Source organism: Canis aureus, chromosome 31, assembly GCF_053574225.1.
Source record: "Canis aureus isolate CA01 chromosome 31, VMU_Caureus_v.1.0, whole genome shotgun sequence".
NCBI lineage: Eukaryota > Metazoa > Chordata > Mammalia > Carnivora > Canidae > Canis > Canis aureus.
In genome coordinates this window covers 22,852,789-22,877,926 of record NC_135641.1, presented here as the reverse complement: position 1 = coordinate 22,877,926, position 25,138 = coordinate 22,852,789, and the positions used below count along the sequence as shown (strand labels likewise).

Here is a 25,138-nt window from a genome sequence, read left to right as displayed (position 1 = left end):
TGTCCAGAGATGAGGATGATATCTAGTGTATATAGTAGCGGGCATACTTCTCTTGTGCCACAGTATTTCATCACTCTTGAGGCCAGAAGCTTCTCTTATGCAGTCTTTGGGAATACAGCAGAACTTTGGGGTCAAGCGGCTACCTTCTTAAGAGTGATTTGTAGGCTTCAAAATGATTTCATTAGCAATCTAGATCCACTTAACAATATTAATTCTTCCTTCTAGTGAACCTGCAATATTTCAGAAATACCACCAAGTGAGTCTGCTTGCAAGATTTAATCAAGACTTGGATAAAGTGTCAACTATTTCCTTGGTGTTCTCTACAGGATCTGTAATAGGCCCCAAATACAAGCTCAGGGTTCTTCGCATGAAGTTAAGGTCACTTGCCCATCCAGAGAGGTGAGCCATGGGCAGGGTTTGACAAGCCCTTGTTTTCCAAAGATGTTATTGGGTTTCTGTCTAATCTGTTTGGTCTGATTTTTTTTTTAAGATTTTATTTATTCATAAGAGACACAGAGAGAGAGAGAGAGGCAGGGACACAGGCAGAGGGAGAAGCAGGCTCCATGCAGGGAGCCCGACATGGGACTTGATCCTGGGTCTCCAGGATCACGCCCTGGGCTGAAGATGGTGTTAAACCGCTGAGCCACCGCGGCTGTCCTGGTCTGATGTTTTAATGGGATCTTCATCAATTTAGAAGATGAGGGGTTTTCCAAAAATAGACTTGATAAAAATGAGTAGCCCCATAATTGAAGAAAATTATACTGGTAGGCACTTAAAGATAAATAATCCAAATAATCCAAAGAAATAATGTTATATGATTATAGTTATAGAATTCTTCCCTAACTACTCCACCCACACTGCTTACAAATTTTTTGTTCTTGTTGTAGAAAAAAGCCTTGTATAATCTGGCAAACACAGAGCCTACTGTAAAAAAAGGTACAGAATAATTGGAATATTTATTCCACTACACAGTAGGGAAGTACTATCTTGATGTTGAATTTGACAACTGTACCGAGAATGTCCTTGTTCTTAGGAAATACGCATTGAAGTATTAAGGGGTAAACAACCTATTCTCAATTGGTTCAGAAAAAATAAGCAACAGTGTGTGGGGGGGTATGGAGGGGCAAAGTCAAAGAGGGGAGAAAGAGCAAAGCTGTGGCGGCAGGTCACTGTGACTAATGCCACTCCAACATATAGTCCTAACATCCAATCTATGGACAAGACAGGGGTAGACAAGGCTGTGAGCAGTCAGTGCTTTATGCTTATGAATTCCTTTCTCCTGAAAGTTTGGGGTACCCTAAAACATTTAAGAATACAAGTTTCTTCCAAGAGGACAGTCATTACATCTTAAAACCATGGAAGTTTTTAATACTTGTTTTTCTTGATTATCAAAGGTATATAGATTGATTTTTATAAAATCTGGAAAGTACGAAGGTGTTAAGAAGCCAAAAAATATCACCCACGATGACATTATTCAGAGGCAACAATTGTTAATAGTTTGGACTTTCTTTCTTTCAAGATTTTATTAATTTATTTGAGAGACAGAACACAAGAGGGGGGTGGGGCAGAGGGAGAGGGAGAAACAGACTCCCCGCCAAGCAGGGAGCCCAATGTGGGGCTCGATCCCATGACCCGAGCCCAAAGCAGATGCTTAACCAACCAAGCCATCCAGGGGCCCTGGATTCTTTCTTTCTAGTCGCCTATTATTGCTTTTACACCTAGACGAAGTTAGGTGGTAAATAGCATTTTACATCCTGCTTTCTTATTGTTGCTGATGTTGCTCTGCTTATTTACCATAAGCATATTCCTACAACGTTAGAAATAATTGCTCCACAATATCGTATCCTAAGGACGTGTATGATTTCTTTTCCTAGAGTGGGCTATTTTTACTACTTGATTGACAAGGATATCGTCCTATTTTTACAGGCCCCAGTTGTGTCGGTATGATCTTGTACTGATGGAAAACATTGAAAACGTCTTCCAACCTATCCTGTGCCCCAAGCTGCAGATGTAACTGTTGTTTGGACACGCGGGCACCAGTGACATCAAGAAAACTACAGCTCCAGGCTTTTGTAAAGCGTCACTTCACCTTCTCAAGGCACAAAAAAGTATGAATAAGCAGGGTTTTTTTTCTTTTCCTGGCAGCGTCCCCTGGATGTCATACTGCAAAATGCCAAACGACCTTGGATTATGGAACGGTCCTGGGAGGGGAGCCCCTAAGTAGGGCAAGTCGGAAATAGCCAGGCTCCCCACGGCCCAGCGCCTTGTGTGGCTGCGTCCTGGGGCCTCCTCCGTTCCGGCCTGTCGGGTCTGCAGCCGGTCACTCGGGCAGCTCTGCTCATCTCCGTGGCCCGTCAAGCATCTGAAAGGGAAGGACTGGCTGGTCACCTCACTTTGGACTTGACCCTGCATTCCCTGTGCCAAACTCCTCCAGGTCCTTACATGTAGAAAGGAGTGGAGCCTGACCTACCTCACGGGGCTATTGTGGGGGTTTGGGAGGCAAGTCTGTGAAGGGTTCTTTGAAATCCCATGGGTGCCACATCCTTGAGTGGTTTGATAAATGTGAATATGCTTTTATTTATTTTGATATGGCTGATCTAATATGCAGTAAGAGAGCCTCTCCTTATTTCCAACAGCGTCTCTTGAGCTGTTTGCCCTGGGAAGGCAGGAAGGCCACACCCCGGCCTCTCTAAAGTGGGCTGGCGGGTGGAGGAAGTGGGGACAGAGGGCCAGCCCCAGGGGCAGCTGCTGGGACCAGATAGTGGGCAGATGAGGGAAGAATGGTAGATGAAGGGGTAGCACAGCCTCGCCCCCAGGGGCAGTGGATGGAGCGCGAGGCAGGAGAGAAGAAGCAGAGCTTGTTTGTCACTTAAGGGTCACTTTTCCAGGCAGCCCTCATTTTAAGCAATCCTTCAGAAATGTTTACTTTTTCCTTGTTACTGATGCAGTGCACGGTTATTTGAAGGACATTTAGCGAATACGCAGATGCAAAATGAAAATATGCTCTCTGCCTGTTGGAGGTAACTAATGCTAACCTTCGGGAACCCGCTAAGTAACTCATGTGGCTAACATCTGAATTCAAAGCACACACCGGGTTGCTCTTGGAGCACCGGAGGCCTCCAGTTTGAAAAATTCTTAGGCTGCCCCAGGAATAGGTATGATCAGTGAATCTGGAGTGGCAACAGCAACTAAGTCAAGGGCCAGAACCACAGGAGGACCATCCCCGGGGCCAGATGCCCAGCGCAGGCACAGCTGGAGGGGTGGGCACCAGCCATCCCACAGCTGTGGCCGCTGCAGGAAGGTTCCTGAGCCTCCCAAGTCACAGGCCCACAACCTCCTCCTTATCCAAGTGACTATTCTTCTACTGCTTTCCATGACAACAGCCCTTTTAAAAAGAAATGGACTTTTTATTTTATAAACTGTAGAACTCCATGAGGACATACCTGTGTGGCACGTCCTGTACGGATTCCTACACGTATACGGAGCCTGCACCTGGGAAGGAATGAGGCTCAGAGATGCTCCTGCCCACTTGGGTATCTTCTCACCCTTCGTCCCTCTTCCCCATTTCTTCAGCAATTGTGCACAGAGAAATCAGGATGTCAGTGGGCCCTGATTTCTTTTTTAGAGGTTTACCAGTCCCATATCTTGATCAGCACAGCCATTTCTTTGTCCTCTTTCCCTCGCCTGGTAGGCAGGGGGCCAGAACAACAGCGAGAAAATGGAAGAGCATTGTTGTCACTTATGAACTCCTCACGCAGGGGGGCTCTCTCAGCTTCTTCTCTAGGGTCTCCTCGCACTGGTACCTGGCTCACTGGGGAATGGGTGAATGGATGGACAAATGGATGAATGAATGAATAAAGGAAGGAAGTTTGTTTACTGGAGGGAGATGAATCTCAATGAGCCTCACATGGTGGTGATCCAGAGAAGTGAAGGCGGTTCCAGGGGTGGTACTGGCTTCGCAGGTTCTCCCGAGGCCCCTGAACTTGCCACTCTCCCTTGCTATCCTTGCCTCTCCTCCCTCTTCTTTGTCAGAATCTCTATCTGAATCCCAAATCCTAGATACAATTAAATTGCAGTTTACCCCCCCCATCTTCATCAATGATCTCCTACTGAGCTTTTTATTTTCCCGTACATTTATTTGTGTGATTATTTGATTAACGTCTGTCTTCTCCACTAGACTGGTAAGGCAGGGGCCATGTGCCTAACGTGGCGCCTACAACACGGTCTGTGCTCTGTGCTCAGGACGTAGTAAATGAGCGCTCACCATGCTCTTCTGAGCCCTACGGAACCGTGTTCAGTTGTAAGAGCTCCCTCCACTCCAGCCATGGCCCATGTCCACGGAGGTGCATTCCTTTCTCTGCCTTAGCCTTCTCTCCCAGCACTTGTTACTGTTTCCGTTCTTACTAGAGACCCACTAACCATTTCTCAGGCTCCCCGGGGAAAAAGAAGGTTGGCTCTTTTTTCACTCCTTTTAGAACCTTCCAGATGGTCCTCATACCATTCTTCAGGAAGCCCATCAGAGATTTTGCTCTCCCCCACTTCCCCATGTTAGTGCCTTGGCTAGAGCCCTCCAGGCCCCTCCAGCATTCCTGGATGACTCCAAGCTGGGGTTCAAAGTCCCTCTTGCTTTCCACAACTCTCTTCTGCCACCTGCTTTGCCACTGACTTTGTATGTGCATCATCACATCATCATTTTCTTATGCCATATTGTTATATATCTGTGTCTGTTCCCCTAGGAGACTGTGAGCACAGCAAGAGCAGCTGTGGCTTGTTGCCCTAGCACCTGGTACAGTGCCGGGCACAAAGCAAGTGCTCAACAAATGTCTGCTGAACAGAATGGAGTGAACTCATTTTTAGGACTTGAGGGAGTCACCTCCACTCGGATTTAGACATCAACACACTTAATTGTGTTACTTCCCAAACCCTAAACTTGGAACCTCTCATTCTTGGACCCCTGTCCCATGCTCTCGGTCCTGCAAAACCCTAGCTTAGCCAAGGAGACTTTGAATGCCAGTAACAGAAATCTACTCATACTACTCATACTAATGCAAATTTTACTAGTGAGAGGATTTGAGGCAACCCAAGAGCTCAACAGGGAGCCTTCTGGAAGGGCAGAGCCTTTAGCTAAAGAGTTCACGGGCCTTTATTAACCCTGTGCTCTACCTTGAGTCTCTCTGACCCAGCGTGGCTCCCTCACAGGGCAGCTGTGGACCACTGGGGTCATTGGTACCATTGTGTCCTGGCTATTCAATCAGTAGGTGGCCCAATTCCAAAGTCCAGGGAGAGGAAGCAGCATTTAGATCCCCCTCTTGGGGAAGGTGTCTATCCTGTTCCAATCAGTTATGGCCACAATGGATAGGGACACTAAATCGTGTGCTCCTCGAGCTCCTCCCTTCAATTGCTCTGTGCAGATCTCACCCAGCCAATAAAGGAGCTTGAGTGCTATTGACAAAGAGCTTCGGTGAGGGCCTGGCTAATCCATTCACACTGGAACCCCTTGCCTTTTCTTCCCTCCCACTTCCCTGAGCCACTGGCACCTACCTGCTTCTCAGTCCAGCATGAGTCCCTTGGTTGGGGATTACTGCTGTCATTTGTCAGGCTGCCTGGGCATGTGTTGTAAATGCATAGGCTCAAGTGTATTAAGAGTCTGGTGTAGACGCCAGGTGGTGCACCAGCTGGTGAAGAGTTAGCTCTGCAGGTGCTGGGGGAGGGGGACAGATCAGCGCGTGGGTGGGATGGGAGGGAGGAGCACAGTCCCAGGCTTCTTCCCTAAGCAGACAGGTTGAGCAGGAGTCAGAATAGGACTCCCGGGGAGTGGGGCACCTCAGGCAGCCAGCAGAAGCTTGGATGGTGAGCCTATGGGAAATCAGGTTTGCATCTCCCACAAGAGCTGTCAAAGGTCTCTTATGCCCCCAGTTTGGCGGAATCCCACAACCCTCAGGTCAGCCTGCTGGGTTTTTCCACGGACACTGCCACTGCACACTGCTTCCTTTTCTAACACTTCTTCCCCTCACCAACATCCCTGCGTGAGTCGTCCTGTTCTCTGGTTCCCCCATCTCCTTATCAGGTTTCTGATCTCAGTTCTCTATCTCAAGGAGGTAGCATTGGGAAAGAGATTAGGCTCTGGTGTGTGGCCTCTGTCGACTTAACTCTTCCTAAGCTCCCTTTCCTGGACTGTAAAAGGGGACTATTAAAAGTCTCTGCTTCACATGGGATCTTATGTGGAATAAATACATTCATGCCTGCATGTAAAACGCTTACCGTGGGGTCTGGAGTGTACCAAGTGCTCAGTGAATATCAGCTGCTGTTACTTCCCAAAGTCTCAGGGTCTCCCTAGGAGACCTCCTCCCCTCCTTTTGTTTTGACTCTCCAGACAGATGACGGACCTCCAGATCTGAATGCTGTTGGACCTCTGGATTTTCACCTGCTTGGTGAGAGGCGCTGCACGGCAGAGGAAAGAGCAGGGGCTTGGGAAGGGCAAATCGAGGCTTGAGTCCCACTCAGCACTCAAGCTGTAGCCTCAGCAGTGCTCAGAGTGCCTTCACCTGAAAAACTGGCTCATCTACTCTCTCATAAGTGGGTTCATGATGCTTGCTTCTCTGGAGCTGAAGCAGCTTTGCCCTATCTATTTTCCCCATAGCACCTAATCCACTCTAAAATTATGACTCTCTCCATGCTGTCCCCCAACCAGAAGGAATGTCAAGGCCTCGAGACTAGAAGCCTTAGCTTCTGGTTCACTACTGTTCCTGGCCCCAGCACACGCCCAGTAATGTTTTTCACTTACGTTCTTTCCTCCTATATTCCTCTGACTTCACAAAATCAACATGTACCATTCCAAACAACCAATCATTCCCTCGCTAGACTTGACCCATTAATTTAACAAACACTTGTTAAGTGCCAATTATAAGCCAAGCACAGGGCTAAGGGCTGGGACAGGCAAAAGACAGATGAGACATTGTCTCATTTCTAGAAATGTTTACTGTCTACGGGGAGATGGATAATGACATAGTATTTGTAATAAAAGGAATACAGACACTCTGCAGGGAACCCCCAGCACAGAGAAAGAACCACCTTTCTGACTGTTGGAGCTGGAGAAGGCTTCTCAGAGGAGGGGACAATTGCCCTGGGTGGTTATGAAGGAGTAGCAATTTTTCAGGGAGACATAGCCAGAGAGGGGGAAGAGTGTTGTCAGAGACATGAACTAACATGGTGTATGCGCACCTGTAATGGAGGGTTTGAAGGGAGAAAATGAGAATGGGGGGCTGAGACCATTTCCCCACATTTTTTAAATGGAAAATTTCAAACATATATGGAAATATAATGGCATAAATCCTCCTCCATATGCCCATCATCCAACTTCAACAATTATCAATTCAATGACCAATCTTGGTCGATTTTTATCCCTACCCACTAAACTTCATCCCCTTATTTCATTGCAAATCCCAGACATTGAATAATTTCATTCATAAATACTTCAGTATTTTGGAAAGGCAAAACATATCCCTTTTTTTTTTCTTTTTATAGACTGTCGTAGTATACTCTAACAATGCGACTTGTCTGTTTGCTCTTTATCACCACTATCTCTGTGGTGACTGTGCGGTATCGGGATATATAGAGTTGGTTCCCTCTTTTAAGAAACTACTCGGCATTACTTTTGGGAACATACCACAATTAACCTCATCAGTTAGTCCCCAACTGATGGGCATTTAGGTTGTTCTCAATCTCTTAATACCAAAATTACTGGAGGGTATTATGCTGAGTGAAGTAAGTCAATCGGAGAATGACAAACATTATATGGTCTCATTCATTTGGGGAATATAAATAATAGTGGAAGGGAATATAAGGGAAGGGAGAAGAAATGTGTGGGAAATATCAGAAAGGGAGACAGAACATAAAGACTCCTAACTCTGGGAAATGAACTAGGGGTGGTGGAAGGGGAGGAGGGCGGGGGGTGGGGGTGAATGGGTGACGGCACTGAGGGGGGCACTTGACGGGATGAGCACTGGGTGTTATTCTGTATGTTGGCAAATTGAACACCAATAAAAAATAAATTTATTATAAAAAAAACAAAAAAAATAAAGCTGAGGGAATACCCTTGAACATACATCTTTGTCTGTGAGCGTATCTATAGGTTAAATTCCTGGACGTGGAATTGCTAGGACCCAGTACACTTCGAATTCTGACAGGTGCTCCCTATTTGGCCCAGTGTGCTTTGAATATGATAAGGATGCCTCCTCTCTGTCGTCTAGGCTTGTGGCATTATGGAGTCCTCTCTGCCTCTTCTCCATTTAATCAGTCATATGTCCTACCAACTCAGCTCCTATCGTGTGTCCATCCTTCCGCCTTCATCCTCATCGCCGTGGTCCTGGCTCAGCCTGCAACCTTTCTTACTAGGACAGCTGCAACTACCAACTCAGAAAGTATTCTAATCATCTGGCAGAGCAAACATCCTAAAACGGGAACTAAATCATTCTCCTGTTTAAACACCTCTGTTGCTGTCTCACCACACACAATATTGAAAAATCCAGCTCCTGAGCCTTCCTTCCAATGCTTTCCAGTTTGTCTCCAACTTCTCATTTCTCATATAGTTTAGACTTCATGAAACTGCACACTGGTGCCTTACTTGGGCCCCTGGCTCACCCTCTCCATCTTTTTCCCTGTTGTGGAAATCCTGTTCATCTTTAACATAAACTCAAACTCTGTCTCTGTCGTGAATCCATGCAGTATGGGACCCTGGTTGCTTGGATTCTAGTTCCCACTCTCTGTTTTAATATCTGGAGTCCTCTGTCCACTAGGGGGATACATTTTCATTTGTGAATATGATCACCAGCCTTGGGCTTATGAATGTCTTAATAGTTGGAGGCCTTAGTGATGCATGTTTTCTAGGATTCCTAACAGCTCCTCTTATTCTTTTTTTTTATTTTAAGATTTTATTTATTTACTCATGAGAGACACACAGAGAGAGAGGCAGAGACACAGGCAGAGGGAGAAGCAGGCTTCATGCAGGGAGCCGGATGCGGGACTCTCCATCCTGGGACTCCAGGATCAGGCCCTGGGCGGAAGGCAGGCGCTCAACTGCTGAGCCACTCAGGTGTCCCTCCTCTTATTTTTTTTTTTAATTTTTATTCCTTTATGATAGTCACAGAGAGAGAGAGAGAGGCAGAGACACAGGCAGAGGGAGAAGCAGGCTCCATGCACCGGGAGCCCGACGTGGGACTCGATCCCGGGTCTCCAGGATCGCGCCCTGGGCCAAAGGCAGGCGCTAAACCGCTGCGCCACCCAGGAATCCTGTCCCTCCTCTTATTATTCTTAAAATGATTATAGCCGCTACCCCCCAAACCTCACTAAGGAAAGTCAAGAGCATTATCAATAATAGTAAGTCACTGCCACGGGGCGCCTGGGTGGCTCAGTCAGTTAAGGGTCTGCCTTCTGCTCAGGTCATGATCCAGGAGTCCTAGAATTGAGCCCCATGTCAGGCTCCCTGCTCAGTGGGAGTCTCTTCTCCCTCTGCCCTCCCTCCCCCTTCCCCCTGCCGGTTCTCTCTCTCTCTCTCTCACATAAACAAACAAACAAAATCTTTTAAAAAAAAGTTACGACCATAAGGACCCTTCTAAATATGAAGACAAGAGCTATGGCCAGAGCCAAGGCTGCCACCTTCCTGCGGGATATTCCAGAGATCAGTTTAACAGATACTTTAGAATCACAGGTTCCTGGCTTGGAGCAGGCACAGCAGACTCAGAAGTTACGATGAGAAATCTTAATGAACTGTTCACAAAATAGCTGACTCTACTGCCAGAGCCACGAGAGACCAACAGAGAGCTCGAGATGCCCTAGCTCAGCTGGTCCTTGACAAGAGTAATCAGGGCTCTCTTTTGGGGGGATGTCACTTAATCTGAGAGTCAGATTTTTCATCTGTTGAATAAAGACAAAAATACCAACCTTGCAGGACTGTTGTGAGGATTAGGGATAATGGGCGTACAGTAGGCGCTCTATAAAAAGTCCTTTTCATAATTTCTGTGGTCACCCAGGCCGTCGCAGCGCACTTGACTGGAGCACTGGCTGCATTTGCTCTGGAGCACAGCTGGGTGTGGCCAAGAGGGGCCTGAGCGCTAGACTGCACGCTCCCTGCAGGCAAGGCTCGTGACTCACCCCCTGGATCTCCTAGCGCCTGGCAAAGAGCCTGCAAAAAAGCAGAGACACGGAAGAAGGGAAACGTGGAGAAGCATGCGCAGACGCAAGAAGGCTGGACAGAAACCTGGAGGCAGGTCTCCGCGGGAATCTCGACCCGCCGGCCCGGGGGCGGGGCCTGAGCCGGGGGCGGGGCCTGAGCGGGGCGGGGGCGGGGCTTGGCGCGGACCCCGCCCCGGTCCGTCCGTGAATGCGCTCCGCCGGGCGCTGCCTTGAAGCTTCCTCGGCCGCTCGCCGGGTCCGGGAGCGGGCGGCGAGATGCGCCCCCTGCTCGGCCTCCTGCTGGTCTTCGTCGGCTGCACGTTCGCGCTGTACTTGCTGTCGACGCGACTGCCCCGCGGGCGGACGCTGGGCTCGGGCGAGGAGCCGGGCGGCAGGTGCGTGGCGGCGGCCGCGGGTCGGGTCCGAGGATGCGGTGCGGGGCTGGGACGTTCGGTTCCGGCGTGGGAGCGTCGCGGGTGGGGGCTCAGCTCCGGGGCCGGCGGGCGGGGCGGCGGGTGTCCCCGGCGCGTCTGCGGGTGTCGGCGGCGCGGGCGGGAGTCGGGGCGGGCGCCGGCTGCCCTGCGTCCGCCCGCGGGGCGCTGTGCACTTTGGGCGCGCGGTCTGCGGCTTCGCGCGCGGGCGGTGATTTGCAGCGGGAGGCGCGGCGCCTCCTGGCGGCGGCGCGGGGGCATCGCCGCGGGGCCCGGCCCTCGCCCGCGGTCAGCCCGCCCGCCGCCGCCGCCGCCGCAGACCTCAGCTCTGCCCCGCGGCCTCCGGGCTTTCGGTCTTCGGGAGGAGAGTGGCACGGACAGCTCTGGATCGTGCACGGAATGGGGCGCCCGGGGGGCTCAGGGGCCGAGCGCCTGCCTTGGGCTCGGGGCGTGAGCCCGCGGTCCCGGGATCGAGCCCCGCGTCGGGCTCCCTGCAGGGAGCCTGCTGCTCCCTCTGCCTGTGTCTCCGCCTCTCTCTCTGTCTCTGTTTCTCATGAAGAAACAAATAAAATCTTAAAAAATAAATTATGCGGGAGTGGAGTCTCAGGCCGGCCCCGTCCTGGGGGGCCCCCCTCCCCGCGTGCGGCTGGCCGGGATGCTGCCGATGCCTGAATCCTGAATCCGAGGCCGACGGTTTTCAGTCATTCCTCGGCCCTCCTTGAGAAGGGGCGGCGGGCGCGCTGGGAGAAACTTTGTGGTGACAGCGACGACGGTTTGCTCCTTCCTCATTGATCATCGACGGCCTCAAGGGCCACGCATGTGTCAGAGGCCCCGTAACCCTTGCACCCGGTTCAGGATGCCCTAAGGGCCAGATAAAGACGGGGCGGGGTGAAAAAGCAGCCTCCTTGAAAGGGTCGCTTTCGTGCCTGACATGTTATCAAGAAGATTATGTTTATGGTACTGGAGAGATAGGCTTTCCCCAGAAAAATCTTTAATTAGCTTGTGAGTGGCTGTTGGGACAGTCTGTAACCTCCGAGCCCGGCCGGCGAGGGGGAAGCTTCCGTGGGCGTTGGCCTGCAGCTTGTGGGGAGGGGGCGTTCCACGAAGGGAAGGCAATTTGGGACATTTAGTTCTTCCCTGAAAATCAGTGCGTTTGCCTCTTAAGAATAGAGCAGAAAAACCTGAGAACTAAAAGGGCACTTACCGCTCATTTTTCATATAAGGAAATTGAGGCCCAGGGACTAGCCGGAGGTGAGGCTGCTGGAGGCTAGCAGAGTGGAGATGTTAGCCTGGGTCTCTTGCTTCCCAAACCCGGGCTCTTCTGTCTGCCTCTGCTGTGGTGTAGCAGGTCGCCCAGCACCCTAGGCTCCCATTGCGTGTGTTCCCAGCAACCCCAGATGGGCGCGTTTCTGAACCTACTTTGGAAAGAAGCCACAAGTGACTTTCTGAGGTACTAGGCTGCTGCGGACTCATGTTTCCATCTGCTTTTCCAAACCCCCAGGTCACTGTGGTTCCCCTCAGACCTGGCCGAGCTGCGGGAGCTCTCCGAGATCCTTCGAGAGTACCGGAAGGAGCACCAGGCCTATGTGCTCCTGCTGTTCTGCAGCGCCTACCTCTACAAACAGGGCTTTGCCATCCCTGGCTCCAGCTTCCTGGTCAGTGCGCCCCCCCCACCCCCGCACCATCCCTGCCAGGAAACCACCTTCTGTTTTGTGGAGGAGCCCTTAGGCTGCAAATCACAGAGTCTGGAGGAGGACTCCTGCGGCAGCCACCTGTCAACAGCCTCCCTTGCATCCAACACTATCCTAGTTGCTTTACTGACAACTGTCCTACCGCCTCAGCGTGTGAGCATCTGTATCACGTTGTACAGATAAGGAAACTGTGGTGAGAAGTAACTGTCGGCGGTGACAGGGTGAGGAGGGGCAGGGCTGGGCTCTGAACCCATGTCTGCCTAGCTCCAGAGGCCGCCTCTCCTCTCAGGTGTGCTGCTTTTGTTTCTTTTTTTTTTTTTTTTAAGATTTTATTTATTTATTCATGAGAGACACAGAGAGAGAGGCAGAGACACAGGCAGAGGGAGAAGCAGGCTCCATGCAGGGAGCCGGACGTGGGACTCGGTCTCGGGACTCCAGGATCACACCCTGGGCTGAAGGTGGCGCTAAACCGCTGAGCCACCCGGGTTCCCCTGCTTGTTTCTAAGGCCTGCATGGCCGTGCGCTGTCCCGGAGACACACACACAGTCCGGGCTGGGTCAGCTGTGCCTCCTCGGAGCCTCCGGAACGCTCTACAAGTTGGCGCTGTTTTCTAGGACTTTTTAAAAATCATTTTCTCCTTTAGCCTCTGAGCTCTTTGAGAACCAGGCCCATTCCTTGCTCTCTCCTTTGCCTGGCTCAGGGAAGTGCCTTCACAGATGTTCGATGAGCAGGTGCAAGCTGTTGATGGTGCTGTGGGGCTGGAGAGGCTGGGGAGACCTGGGGGGCGCTGGGGGCAGCCGTCGGCGGCCTGGGCACGCGCGCTCGCTGCGGGCTGTTGCCGCCTCAGGGTCTGAGAAGAGCCTTACTGCCCTCCGCGCAGCACTTAGAGCAGTTTCACGTAAACGCGTGTATATTTGAACCCGGGGTGGGTTTGAATCTCAGCTGTGTAGCCACGGGCAAGCCCTTTAACGTCTCCAACCGTGTGTGCTCATCTGGCACGTGGGGCTTCTCCTTCACGTTGCTGTGGGGGGATTAACCGGAGCAGTGCGTCAGAGCAGCTGGGCGCCCCGTGTTGTTAGACGACCCAGGGCCTGAGCAGGGAACCCGGAAAGCTCCCGTCTGTCCTGCTCTCTTCGCCTGCCTTGGCATCTTTTCTCGACTCTAGGCTCGGGCTGGATGCACTTAGGCAGTCTCCGTCGGAAACTGGAAGAGAAGCAAACCTGTCCATGTCAAGAGACGGGAAGGTGTGTGGTGCTTGAAGTCAGGGACTGACTTCTTGGGGTTGCCCCTGTGGCTGCTTTCCCTTTTGTTTTTTGTTTTTTGTTTTCTTGTTTTTTTTATAAAGTAGGCTCCATGCCCACTGTGTGTGGGGCTTGAACTCATGACCCTGAGATCAAGAGTCAGGTGCTCCCCCCTCCCCTCTTGAGCTGATCCACTTCAGGGCAGAGGGTCACGTGCTACCTGGGAGCGAATCCTGTCTCTGCCTGGTGTGAGCTTGGGCACGATACTTAATCTGTCCCCCGTGGAATGGTGTAAGGACGGCATATGACACAGGTCGCAGTGAGGATTAGTAAGACGTAGTCAAGCACTTACCATATAGTAGGTGCTCCTCAGACCCCTGCCTTCTCACTTCGAAATTCCCCTTTTACTTTCTCTCTTGGCCTCATGTTTGGCGGGGTGATGTCTCCCAGCCAGACTGTATGGAGCATGGATGCGTTCACTCTTCATGGTTGTTAATCTAAGACTTTACTGAGTGTCAGCTGGAGCTCGGGTCAACAGGGCACCCCCAGTGCTCTCTACCACACAGATGTAACCCCAGCAAAAAAGCAAAGAAAGAGGATGTTTTCTGTAGCTGGTGTGGTCTCACTGAAGGAAAACTTGTGGCTTATGTTCATTTAAAATAGTAACAGTAGGGACGCCTGTGGCTCGGTGGTTGAGCGACTGCGTTTGGTTCAGGTCTTGATCCCGGGGTCGAGGATCGAGTCCCGCATCGGGCTCCTTGCAGGGAGCCTGCTTCTCCCTCTGCCTGTGTCTCTGTGTGTCTCATGAATAAATAAATAAAATCTTAAAAAGAAAATAACAAGAACGTGTTTCATCTCTCCCTTCTGGGGGCAGGGCCTCCCGCAGCCCACGCAGCAGGCTGGGGGCTGTAAACACGTGTTGTCCCGGTGAATTTTCTCCTGCCTTCTGAAGTGTTCATCCTCCGCCCTTTGGAAAGTGAAGAGACCAAGGCCAGGGGTGCAGTTCCCAGCCCCATCATCACTTTTCATCTACCCCTTTAGCACAGGAGTTGGGTTTTGGTTGGGAAAGTCACTGAAAGAGAAGGGAACCTATGACTCTTGGGCTCCAGTGCAAGGTGACTGGTAGCCACTAGATGCTCTAACGGCTGACGGTTTGGTTTGGTTTTGGTTTTGCAGAACATTTTAGCTGGTGCTTTGTTTGGACCATGGCTGGGGCTCTTGCTGTGCTGCGTGTTGACGTCAGTGGGCGCCACGTGCTGCTACCTGCTTTCCAGTATTTTTGGCAAACAGCTGGTGGTCTCCTACTTCCCTGACAAAGTGTCCCTGCTGCAGAGGAAGGTAAGGAGAGGGGTTGCAACTAGTGCTGAGGCCCTGAGCGTCACCGCACGGCCCTGAGGGGCGTGCAGGCAGGAATTCCCCCTCCTCGGTTCCTCCACCCTGCTCTGGAGCTCCTCGGGTTCCTTTGGGTGTGTTCACGAGGCCCAGCCCTGGGATCAGATTCCAGCTTCGTCATGACCAGCTCTGTGACTTTGGGCACGCTCCTGCTTAGCCTCAGGTACTTTCCATTTTCAAAAGGAGGAAAACATGCTCTACCCCGGAGGGTGTTGGAAGATTCAGGGAGAGAATACGTGAAGCATCTAGAACAGTGCTTGGTGCTATCAGATTTTCAATACCTAGAGATTCCTTCTGCTGCCTAATGGCCTCATCTCTTTTGGCTACAGGTGGAGGAAAACAGAAACAGCTTGTTTTTTTTCTTACTGTTTTTGAGACTTTTCCCCATGACACCAAACTGGTTCTTGAACCTCTCGGCTCCGATTCTGAACATCCCGATTGTGCAGTTCTTCTTCTCTGTTCTGCTCGGTAAGAAGCTGGCGGGGTGAGTCTGAGTCTTCGGCGTTGTCACGTTGGGGGCCTGCCCTGGGTTACCAGCTGCATGGCCGTGTGCCTGCCTCTGAGAGCCCAGTTTGTGAAGAACAGTGTCAAGCCTGTGGCCTCAAGTAATTATTTCCTGACTTCAGATCTGCTCAGGGCTGAACAGAAGACCCATAAAATTACTTTTGGGAAAAGTAAGGCTTTTCCATTCCACGATGGTATTTAGCGCATAGCTTGTGGCCAGCACCGTGCTAGGCGCTGGGATTAGAAGTGTCATCTGTGGAAGACCTTAGCAAGGGCTCAGTGAATGCTAGTGGGAAAGTGGCGCTGGAGTGAGGGCGTATGGGGAGAGAAAGGAACAGAGCAAGGGACTTCCTTTCTGGCTCTGGCCCTGTTTTGATTAAGATCTGCCTTGAGAAGAGCTGATACTAGTAAAGTTCCTTCTTGCCTTTTGACCATTGTCTGACCTTCAACGAGCTACTTACTGTCCTCCATGGGCCGCTTGGCCAGAGGAGGGCCTGGGACAAGAGCAGTGTTTCTCAGAGTCTGGGCCTTGGATCACCTTTAGCAGCGTGGTACTGTGCCTACAGTCTGTACAATCAGGGACTGTTGTTTTCTTCACACTGGAAGTAAACCACCCTCTTTAAGCCCAAGGCAAGGATTGCCTCTCTTAAACCTACCTTAGACCATGGAGGGAAAGACCGACTACTAAGGGGTTCTAGGGCGAACATAACAAATCTGTGGTCGAGCAGCTGCTATTAATAGGGAACTCTTGAGCGAGAAATTGAGATCTTAAATCGAAGCAACATCGACCACAGCTCATTCTGGTCATATTGGCTTTCAGGCAGAGTGCCTTGGTACTCCGTCAGCAGCCTGTAATTACCGAGGTGGCAGGAGGCTTGGAAAGACTCTGGAGACCAGGGTTCCAGTCCCCTCTCTGGCAGGCTGTGTGACCTTGAGTGCTCTGTGATCTTGAGGCATCGACTACTGTAGGGGGCCAGGGGATTATCCGGGGGTCCCAAACCAATTAGTCTCAGGAGTGGGGATCAGGAGAAGCTGTTAGGATGCGGGTTCCTGGGTTTTATCGCAGGCCCAGGTCACCAGAATCTCTGGGGTGGGGGTGGGAGGGAGCCCAAGGATGTGTTTTTTAACAGCTTCCCCAGAGAATTGTTATGTGACCAGCCTGTCAGGCCGCCAGTCAGACGTTTGGGATCCAGTGGATTTGATGATCTCTCAGAGACAGTGTAGAATGCAAAAGTAGTGCTATTTTTAAGAAACTTGTTTTTATCCTATGCATACTATAAATCTTATGATGCTGGTGCCTTTCATAGACTGTTGGGTGCTCAGAACCCAGTTTGAAGGCACTTCTAGCAAATGGGTGAACTTTACACTTTTATTCTTCACTCATTTTGTGTTTCCTATTAAAACATTTTTTTTATCTTACTGTGGTGTACATATTTTTGTCATCAAGTCTTTTTGTAAAATGGCAGTTTATGGGGAGTGAGGAAAGGCGGGGAAGGAGTAGAGAAGGGAAAGAGGTAATGTGCTTAGGGGTCAGTAGTTGGGCAAAAAACAAAACAAAACAAAACAAAAAAACACATCTGGAGTCACAGTTGTGAATTTCTGGGGCCATTTCCAAAGGGTTGTTGTTCTTCATCTTGCTGGCCCTAGTAACAGGCTCTTTCCCTTTCCTTCCAGGTCTGATCCCGTACAATTTTATCTGTGTGCAGACAGGCTCCATCCTGTCAACTCTGACCTCTCTGGATGCTCTTTTCTCCTGGGAAACGGTCTTCAAGCTTTTGGCCATTGCCTTGGTGGCCTTAGTTCCTGGAACCCTCATTAAAAAATTTAGTCAGAAGGACCTGCATTTGAATGAAATAAGCAACACTAATCATCTAAATAGTAGAAAGGACACATGATCTGTGTGGTTTTGGTTGCCATGTTCCTGGACTTTGCTGCTTGTCTGTGTAATGGTGTGGTCCTCTGCAGCCCCTCATTGTTCTTCACTACCCTCAACAGGTGATTTGGACGCTGTTTATCTGTGTGTGGTGTTTTCATAAAGGACACTCTGAGTGCTCTAGAAGGTGAATTGTATCAGGTTCTCCAACCAGTCCTGGAGTAGCAGGACACTCTGTGAAATGGATGGCCTTCTAGAAGATCCTATTTATAATTTATTGAATAACAGGGAACTCAGGGTAGTCTGTTGTATTTGCCTCTTGCCAAGCCCTGAGCTGCCCTAGGAGAAGCTGCTGGTTGTCCTTGTCTGGAGTGCCTCATTAGCAAAGCAGTAGGCTGTTGTGACAGGTGGTTAAGTCCCCAGTGTATGTAATTGGTGTAGACGATGACGTGAACCCACGTCACTGACATTACCCTTTGTCTTGCTAGTCTCTTGAAGAGCGTCCTGCACTTTTTTGCTGATGACCTACCTCTTCCATAAACCAAGGGAATCAAGCTGAGGAACCACATGGAACTTGCACGTACACAGCTCACACGCCCAGCAATTTCCATGATGCTCTTTGCGTTCAGATGCACTGACGTTCTTGGATGTGTTAGACCTCTTAGTTGCATGTTCTGATAATGGAGCTGACTGCAAACAGACTATTAAATATGAATGCAGCAAACTCTATGTCATGGATATGTTCTGGAGAAATTTTTACCTGTCCGAATGGGGCAGGGCCCTTGGCTCACTGGAACCAAATGACATTTTCTAATCTGTCCTTCCTGTGGGAATCCTTTCTCCACCCTCCTGCTAGGAGATTGGATTCAGTACACTTAGCTCTCAGCCAGTGTACACTCTGAATATTTTTAATTTTGTCATTTGTTGAGAATAACTGAGGTATAATTTTATCTTTTAACCCAAAGAGGAAAACTTGGTTTTAGATTACTTTGTTGTGTTTGATTTTAATGATCTGTGGCTGTTACTGCTTCTTACAGCTGCGGTATTGAACGGGCACAGACCTGGGTTAATGGTGCCAGGGACACGAGGACCTTGGTGCCTACACTAACCAGCTCTGGGATTCTGTACCCAAAGGAGTAATTCATTTCTTACCAGAACGGTTGCCTTTGGGCATCATCTGCTGGGTTTTGATTTGGCTTGGCCAAGAATCTTGCCAAGGCTTTCACTTGGGCCACTTGTTCTACATGAATTCTTGAGCATACTCCTGTTCAGTAGGAAGAATGAATCCCCAAGTCCTGGTTTTGAGACATGGTATGACACAAAAAACAGCCAGGACTTCTTTTTTAAAGATATGTTGTTTTAAAAGAAGCTTGGTAATGAGGGGGGTGAGGAGAAGGCTGTGTGAAATCTGTGGCTTTTTGTGTTCTGGAGGAGGAGGAGGTGGAGGGAAGGGGAAACCAGTGTTTTCTACACTATTGCAAGTGTGTGCCCTTTGTCCTTTACAGGACCCTTATATTTTATGTCTTTATCCCTCTTCCCCCATGATTTTGCTACAATGTGCCTTACCATTTGTGAGTTTACAGGCAAAGCAATTTCCCAAATAAATGGATATAAATGTTCTGCGTGGTGCGTGGTGTACATGTTGCTAACTTTCAATTCCCCCTGTCATTGGGAATCAGGATTGGCTGAAAATCAGACAATCCAAAATGGTGTTTTAGCTTTCTACTCTCAGGAGGTTTCTTACCACTCTTATTCTTTGGAAGCCAGAATTTTGTTTTCACTGTTTTCTACACTTACTTTATAGTGGAGTCAGTAATAACAGAGGAGTGACTACAAGTTGGGCAGCAGGGAAGCCGTGGGAAACAGGAGGGCACCTGTCCAGCCTGTGACAAATCAATCAGGAAGAGACTATGAGGAAAGAAAACCACGGTTTCCCTTCCTCCTGTGGGGGTGTCTGAAACAAGGAGCCACAGAAACCAGCCTCTCCACACCTGGCTCTCCTGGCCGCAGGACGCCCTGCATGTCAAATCTTCTTACCCTAAAACTCTGACAAATGCCGAGACGTGTGACGGCAGCTTTCAGGACACACACAGCACCGTAGGAAGAGACAGGACCAGAAAAGAGTGAAGCACACTTTTTGTTTAATTCCATGCATTGGTTTGCTTCGATAGTCGCTCTTGTTCCCATCACTGTACAGTTGCTCAGCACAGATGGAGCTGGCATCAGAGACCACAGGGAACAGGGGACTGATGGTACTTGAGACCCAGGGGAGACAGAGGAGGAAGCTTGTTTTGAGACTTAAGCATGAAAAAGAATTTGCTCCAAGTTGATAGGAACTTAAATTATTGCGGTAAAGAATCCAAGTGGGTCTTCCCACTCCTGGAGTCTAAGAAGAGGGCACTCTGAGGGTGGAGAGCCACTCTAGTGATCCAGTCCATAAGGGACTCTTCCTAAGAGCCTGCACATTCTGACCGGGGTTCCCTGTGTGTCTAACCATTGGAGGACCCTTTCCGCCAGGTCACCAGGCAGCAGCCCGGGGCCAGGAGCCAGCGTTCCCCTGAGTGTTGTGAAGTGGCTCAAAGAGTAAGCCTGGGATCCTGCCAAAAGTACCCTTACAGCAGCCTTGCGTCCACCTGGGGTCTGGTCTTTGTGAGAACCTGCCATCATGCCCTCATCATGTGACAGTTAACAAAAGCCTTACCCCAACTCCTTGGGAGTAACCCTGTTTCTCAAAGCACTGCTTTCAGAGCTCCCCTTTTCTGCCACCTGTCCCTGAGAAGTGTTCCAGGTTCCAGAAGGGTCTTCTTCTTGGCAGCCTAGTTCATTCCAGTTTGAATAGATGCTCGCAGTATTGGCTGTAACATGCAAACAAGCAGACTAATGTAACTGATGTGCTGGTCTGTGAGGATGGTAACATTGGTGGTATGAGTATAGTAGGGCATTTCATTCTATGAAGTCAGCAGAGAAGAAAAATCTTGCTGCCTGGAAAGGCACTAAGTTCACACTGACAGTACAAGTCAAAGTCTTAAAAAAGAATATCACATTGTTTTGGTACATTAGCCTCACAGAGTCTAAGAAAGAAGCATGTAACTGGGACTCAATACATTAACTTTGTTCATAGAAGGGGAGGGAGGAACATGCCTATTGAACACAATGAAATGATGTAAATGAAGAGACACTTTGGAATTCCATCCATCAGTGATTGGAAATTATTCAGTTGGAATGGTAGTCCAAAAGGACAGTGGGTGGAAGCAAGTGGCTTTTTTCCTGGCAATGGTGCTGACCCCCAACAGCCATAGGGTGGGCTCCATAAGAGCACTGGTGTGATATCCTGTCACTCTCCCTTCAGGGGTAACTCAAGTTATCAAACCACCTGGAGAAAATTAATTATGAGCTCAGGGTTGGGATGCCAAAACATCTCCCCTTGCACACCAATTCCAATCAAGTGGTAGTTATTGTTCCCAGTGCTGTGTTGTGAGAGGTGCTGAGGCTGTGTCCAGGCTGGGTAGGAAAGAATATGGCGGTCAATAAATAACATCAGTCTTGGGTGTTCAGGGTGGAGGTGGCAGATGGTGGTATGTGGTGGTATTTTGATTTCTGGCTTAGTGGAAAAACAAAACGGCACACTATACTCCAGAACAGGGCAGGAATTCCTTGGATTCCAAATATGTTCTATTCTGGAGAATTCAGTTCTAGGAAGTTCAAGTGGAAATATTTTATGAAAAGGAGGGAAAACTTGAGACAAAAAGGTGTGGGGATAAAAAAGTTAAATTATTTGATCACTAAGGATGCATTCACATGGAAAGGATGTCAATGCTTCACAGTAGGGGACAGCATTTAAAATTGGGTTGTATCAGGAAAACCAAACCCCATCACTTCTATTACTTAGGGTAAGAGGGAAATTTAGCACAATGAGGCCCTGAAATGTATGTCTACTACTTATTAACTCTCACTACAAAAAAAAAAAAAAAAAATTTCCTTAATTCCAAAAGGATGTTAATACTAAAGTTTTTAAGCATTTGAAATTCAAGTAGGCTGTACCAAATCATCTTACAACGGAGCTAGCTAGTATCTTCACACTTTTTGAGTAGGAGCTCCCACAATCTTGCAAACAGGTCAGGCAGTACGGTCTATTATAATTTCAAAGTGGATGTTGGCTTCTCAGTCCCTCTGCTAAGCAATTAATAGGAATTGTTATCAGAGGACATGATCTAGAAATAGATGAGAATCAGAACCAAATGTTCATCTGCAACACAAATTAAAACTCATTATCTTGCAGTCAGTCAAAAACAGATGCTAAATGAATGTGAATGCTCATCCCAAGGGGGTTAAACTTTCAATCAACACCGAAGCTTGAAATCACAGTCTTGTGAGGTTCCTTATAGCAGGTTGCACAGTCCTGAGGACTGAAGAATCAGTTCTTCGATTCCCTGAGCTCTGGATGCAGCACTCTTCAGATGACAGTGGAGTCGTTCCCAAAGAAACACACACTGATTCAAAACTGTCCTGGTTAGTTCAAGGCAGGCAGTGAAGAACAAGGCTGAGACAGAGAAGGCTTTTAACCTAGACTAGGGACACTGTTTCTCTTCTGAAGCCTCTAGTCACTTCGACTAAAAATAAAAATAAAAATAAAAATGTTCAATGTGGAACTTTATTCAACTCTTGACAATACAGTGAATGACTAAAGATTCAACACTGTCTGCTATCCTAACATGCTCATAACAGTAAACCCAGATAGGTATATATGGCATTATCATGACAGGCAGTCAAGATAGGAACTCAAAAAACAAAAAACAACCCATCAAAATTATGAGGTATCAGGTGTGGGTTTTCTAGGAAGACCATCACTGAAAGGTGTAAGACAGAAGCTGACCCTTGTGTTTCCCTTTTGCCACTAGAGATGGGCAAGAACTGGACAAACTGAAGTATGTTTTCTGTTGGAGAGAAAGAGGGTGGAAACTTGTAGCCTCTCTGTTCCCAGAAGCGATGAACAAGAGAGAGATTCACAGTACAGTGTGGTCTAAAGTCCAAGGATGGAAAATATGGCCTTTCAAGGTACTTTTCCAGCCCTATGACCCTCAGGCCTCCTTCTAGAATTTTTCTAGTCTTTAATGGGATTATATCACACCTAGGCATTTTATGTCAGTGTCATGATATATATATTCTTTTTTTTTTTTTTTTTTTTTGAGGTTTCCCTGCTATTCCCAGCCAGGAGGAAAAAAAAGATTTTGGTGCTATGGGACCTCCTGGCAGGAAGGAGATGACAAGCTGCCCGCTCTTGAACATTGCCTAACCCAGGGGCCCCGGGTGACAACTCCCTAGGCCAGTTCCTCCTAGGGCACTAAATAATTCTCTTTTTGCCTCTAATGTAGTCTCATGATTTTATTTCTTAAGAAACTTGATAAAGTTTACAGCTTTTGAAGTATTTGTCCATCCACTCCATCATCTGCCCACCCAGGAGCTTTTCAGATCAAGTCAAAACCCCAGTGTATCCACCGGGCTCCAGGGCAGAACCCGCATCCTCAGATGATTGTTGTTGCACAGAGAAAATGAGGGGATACAACTCAGATGAATACCAGGGAGCTCCCAAATGGCAGTTCCATTTTCATTCCTTCATAAAAATCATAAAAATCCATCATTATCCATGGTTAGCAATAAACACAATCATTGTGCTACACTGTAAACCACACCTTCTGATCGACAGAAAATGAGAATGATAATTATTATAAAATAAAATAACAATGAGAATAATGCCATAACTTAAGATATTTCATGTAGTCCAGCTACAGAATTTATACAAAATGGAATAATTTAATGCAAACAATACTGCTCTCTGCATAAGTTAAACATTTTCCTTCATCCTACCTAAGAGCTATAAATTATAGACACTACATTTTAAATCAATGTCTCAACATAAAGTGTAAACAGATGGAGGGACCAAACAAGCAAAAGGAATTGCTCTACATTCCCTCCGCCTTTCCTTTTTGGCTGATGCAATCAGTGACACCCAGAGGGGGGCAACGTTTTCATCTGTGTCGGAAATAGTTTAATACCTGAAGGTGTAAGTCTTTCCTAATGTCCAACATGATGCACTGTCAAAGAGTTGAGCCATGTTCTTCAGGTCTTGAGCCTAGAGAGGTCGTTTGACAGTAGTAACCTATCTTGGAGAAAGAGATGGAAACTAGGCCAACACCTGTTTTTATATAAAATTCTAGATAAAAATTCCTTGAAGCCAAGGCACCATGAAGTACCTTGGGATGCTTTTCAAAGCCCATGAACCCAGAGCGAAGCAGGACTTCAGGCCTTGGACAATGTCAAATTTTTCTGATTGCTGCTCAGCGGCAGGTGTTCTTCTCAGAAATTTCTAAATTCAATCATTCCAAACTGCATTGATCCAGAGTGCAGTAAAACACATTTCACAAGTTGCATTTAATGAAAATGCTATTGTGGGAAAGGAGTTGCCTTTTGTAAGTTGCTTATTTTGCCTTTATGCTGCTAGTGGTAGCCAGGCACTAAAGCTTCCCGGATAGAATGAGTTAATGAATGAAAACAAGGGTGGTGGTGGTTTGGGATTGGACACTGGACAGACTCACACACATGCTAGCTGCCTTCAAAGTCTGTTCTGTTTGAATCAATATGACTCTAGTAGACGAGCAACCTGGTTCCACAGAGGGGCGATCTCACCTTCTCCACGAAGCTGAACTGAGACATTGTGAGAATGTACTTTCACAAATTCCACATTTGCTTTTCTAATACTGTTGTAAATCTCCTTTTTCTTTTATGAGCACCCCCTGCCTTTTTTTCCCTCAAGGAAGTGGTCAATAGGTGGAAAGGAAATAGGCTACAAAAAAATGGCACTTGAGTCTGAAAAATCAACACATTGGTCAAGGTCACACATTTGTCAAGGTCATGGCGATGACAGCATTAAAATGGGAAGTATTGGTAAAGACAAGGTTTGACGCTGTCTGTAAGTCTCACTACCAACTGCTGCTTCAAATTTGTAAAATGAAATCAGCTTCCACGTGGGTAGTTGTCTTTTTCCTCCTAGAGGAAGCAGATGCCCTCAAAGACCTTGGGTGCAAGTATCTGGTCACCAATCTTTTCTAGGTCATTTCCATCACCATGTGGATAAGCTGGTTGAACTTAATGTGGTCTGTTCACAAGTTACCTGGAATTGCTTTTCTTTTGTTGTTCTTTGTTTTCTAAAATAAAATGTCTTGCTCTGGCTCTTCTTCAGTCACTTATGGCCAAAAGAACTGGTCCCCTGTTCAAGTAGCAATAATACCTCCTGGCCCCACAAATTCCCAAGGATGTTGCTCCTAAATTCAACTTCTTTCTTTATCTCTCTCTCTTTTTTTGCAAGAAATTATTGTCTCTCTGTCATATATAGTTCACTCTTTACAGTACAAAGTGTTAAAATGTCAAACAAAAATAAATATCAATGTTACAGTAGCTAGAATATTCAATAAAATAGATCCCTGCCATTCTTGATTGAAATGTTCAGTGAGACTTAATTTCATTTGGATATTTTTTTTTTCCAGAGATTTGCGAAGTCTCATGTTCCTGTTATTGCAGCTCATTTCTAGGGGTAAGAAAAATGGGGCGGCTCTCTTCCCAGACAAAAAAGCAAGGAGAGAGGGGAAATAGTCTATGGGGTGGGAAGGATTTGAAATGCCAGTATTGTCATGAGATCTTCAGGATGGGTTTTCTTCCATTACCAAGTAGCAGAACTGTAGTGTTTATTGGTCCTAACTGTGGCATCAGAACACTCTCCATCAGAAGAGTCACAGTCCGATTCTTCAAACTGCATAGGATTCTGCAAAATCGAGACAAAAT

General features: G+C 48.1%; 3 protein-coding genes across 15 annotated transcripts in view; 2 read left to right on the top strand and 1 right to left on the bottom strand.

The window, feature by feature from the left end:
• LIPH (lipase H) overlaps positions 1-6,254 on the top strand; it is a 51,069-nt gene extending 44,815 nt beyond the window's left edge. For 2 of the 4 annotated variants that reach the window (XM_077879980.1, XM_077879979.1), the window contains 2 exons: positions 226-399; positions 1,927-6,254. In XM_077879980.1, the coding sequence (XP_077736106.1) occupies positions 226-399; positions 1,927-2,014 (262 nt within the window). In that variant the 3' untranslated portion in view covers positions 2,015-6,254. Of the gene's footprint in view, positions 1-225; positions 400-1,926 lie in introns of those variants that run through there. The other 2 variants (XM_077879982.1, XM_077879981.1) reach the window with 2 other exon arrangements.
• Positions 6,255-10,370: 4,116 nt separating this feature from the next.
• Positions 10,371-18,921, top strand: TMEM41A (transmembrane protein 41A). Of its 3 annotated transcripts, XR_013369432.1 has the most exons (6): positions 10,377-10,565; positions 12,103-12,256; positions 14,710-14,871; positions 15,255-15,393; positions 17,104-17,424; positions 17,791-18,921. XR_013369432.1 is itself a non-coding variant. In XM_077879984.1 (5 exons), the coding sequence occupies exons 1-5, from the start codon at positions 10,447-10,449 to the stop codon at positions 17,246-17,248; spliced, it is 735 nt and encodes a 244-aa protein (XP_077736110.1). In that variant the 5' UTR covers positions 10,371-10,446; the 3' UTR covers positions 17,249-18,921. The 3 variants fall into 3 exon arrangements, 2 of the variants coding, with proteins under 2 accessions (XP_077736110.1, XP_077736109.1); XM_077879984.1 differs by having other exon boundaries at positions 10,371-10,565; positions 15,255-15,409; positions 17,104-18,921; XM_077879983.1 differs by having other exon boundaries at positions 17,104-18,921.
• A 3,014-nt stretch (positions 18,922-21,935) lies between these two features.
• MAP3K13 (mitogen-activated protein kinase kinase kinase 13) overlaps positions 21,936-25,138 on the bottom strand; it is a 169,061-nt gene continuing 165,858 nt past the window's right edge. For all 8 annotated transcript variants that reach the window (XM_077879960.1, XM_077879959.1, XM_077879963.1 and 5 more), the window contains one exon: positions 21,936-25,118. In XM_077879960.1, coding sequence (XP_077736086.1) covers positions 25,017-25,118 — 102 coding nt within the window. In that variant the 3' untranslated portion in view covers positions 21,936-25,016. The remainder of the gene's footprint in view (positions 25,119-25,138) is intronic.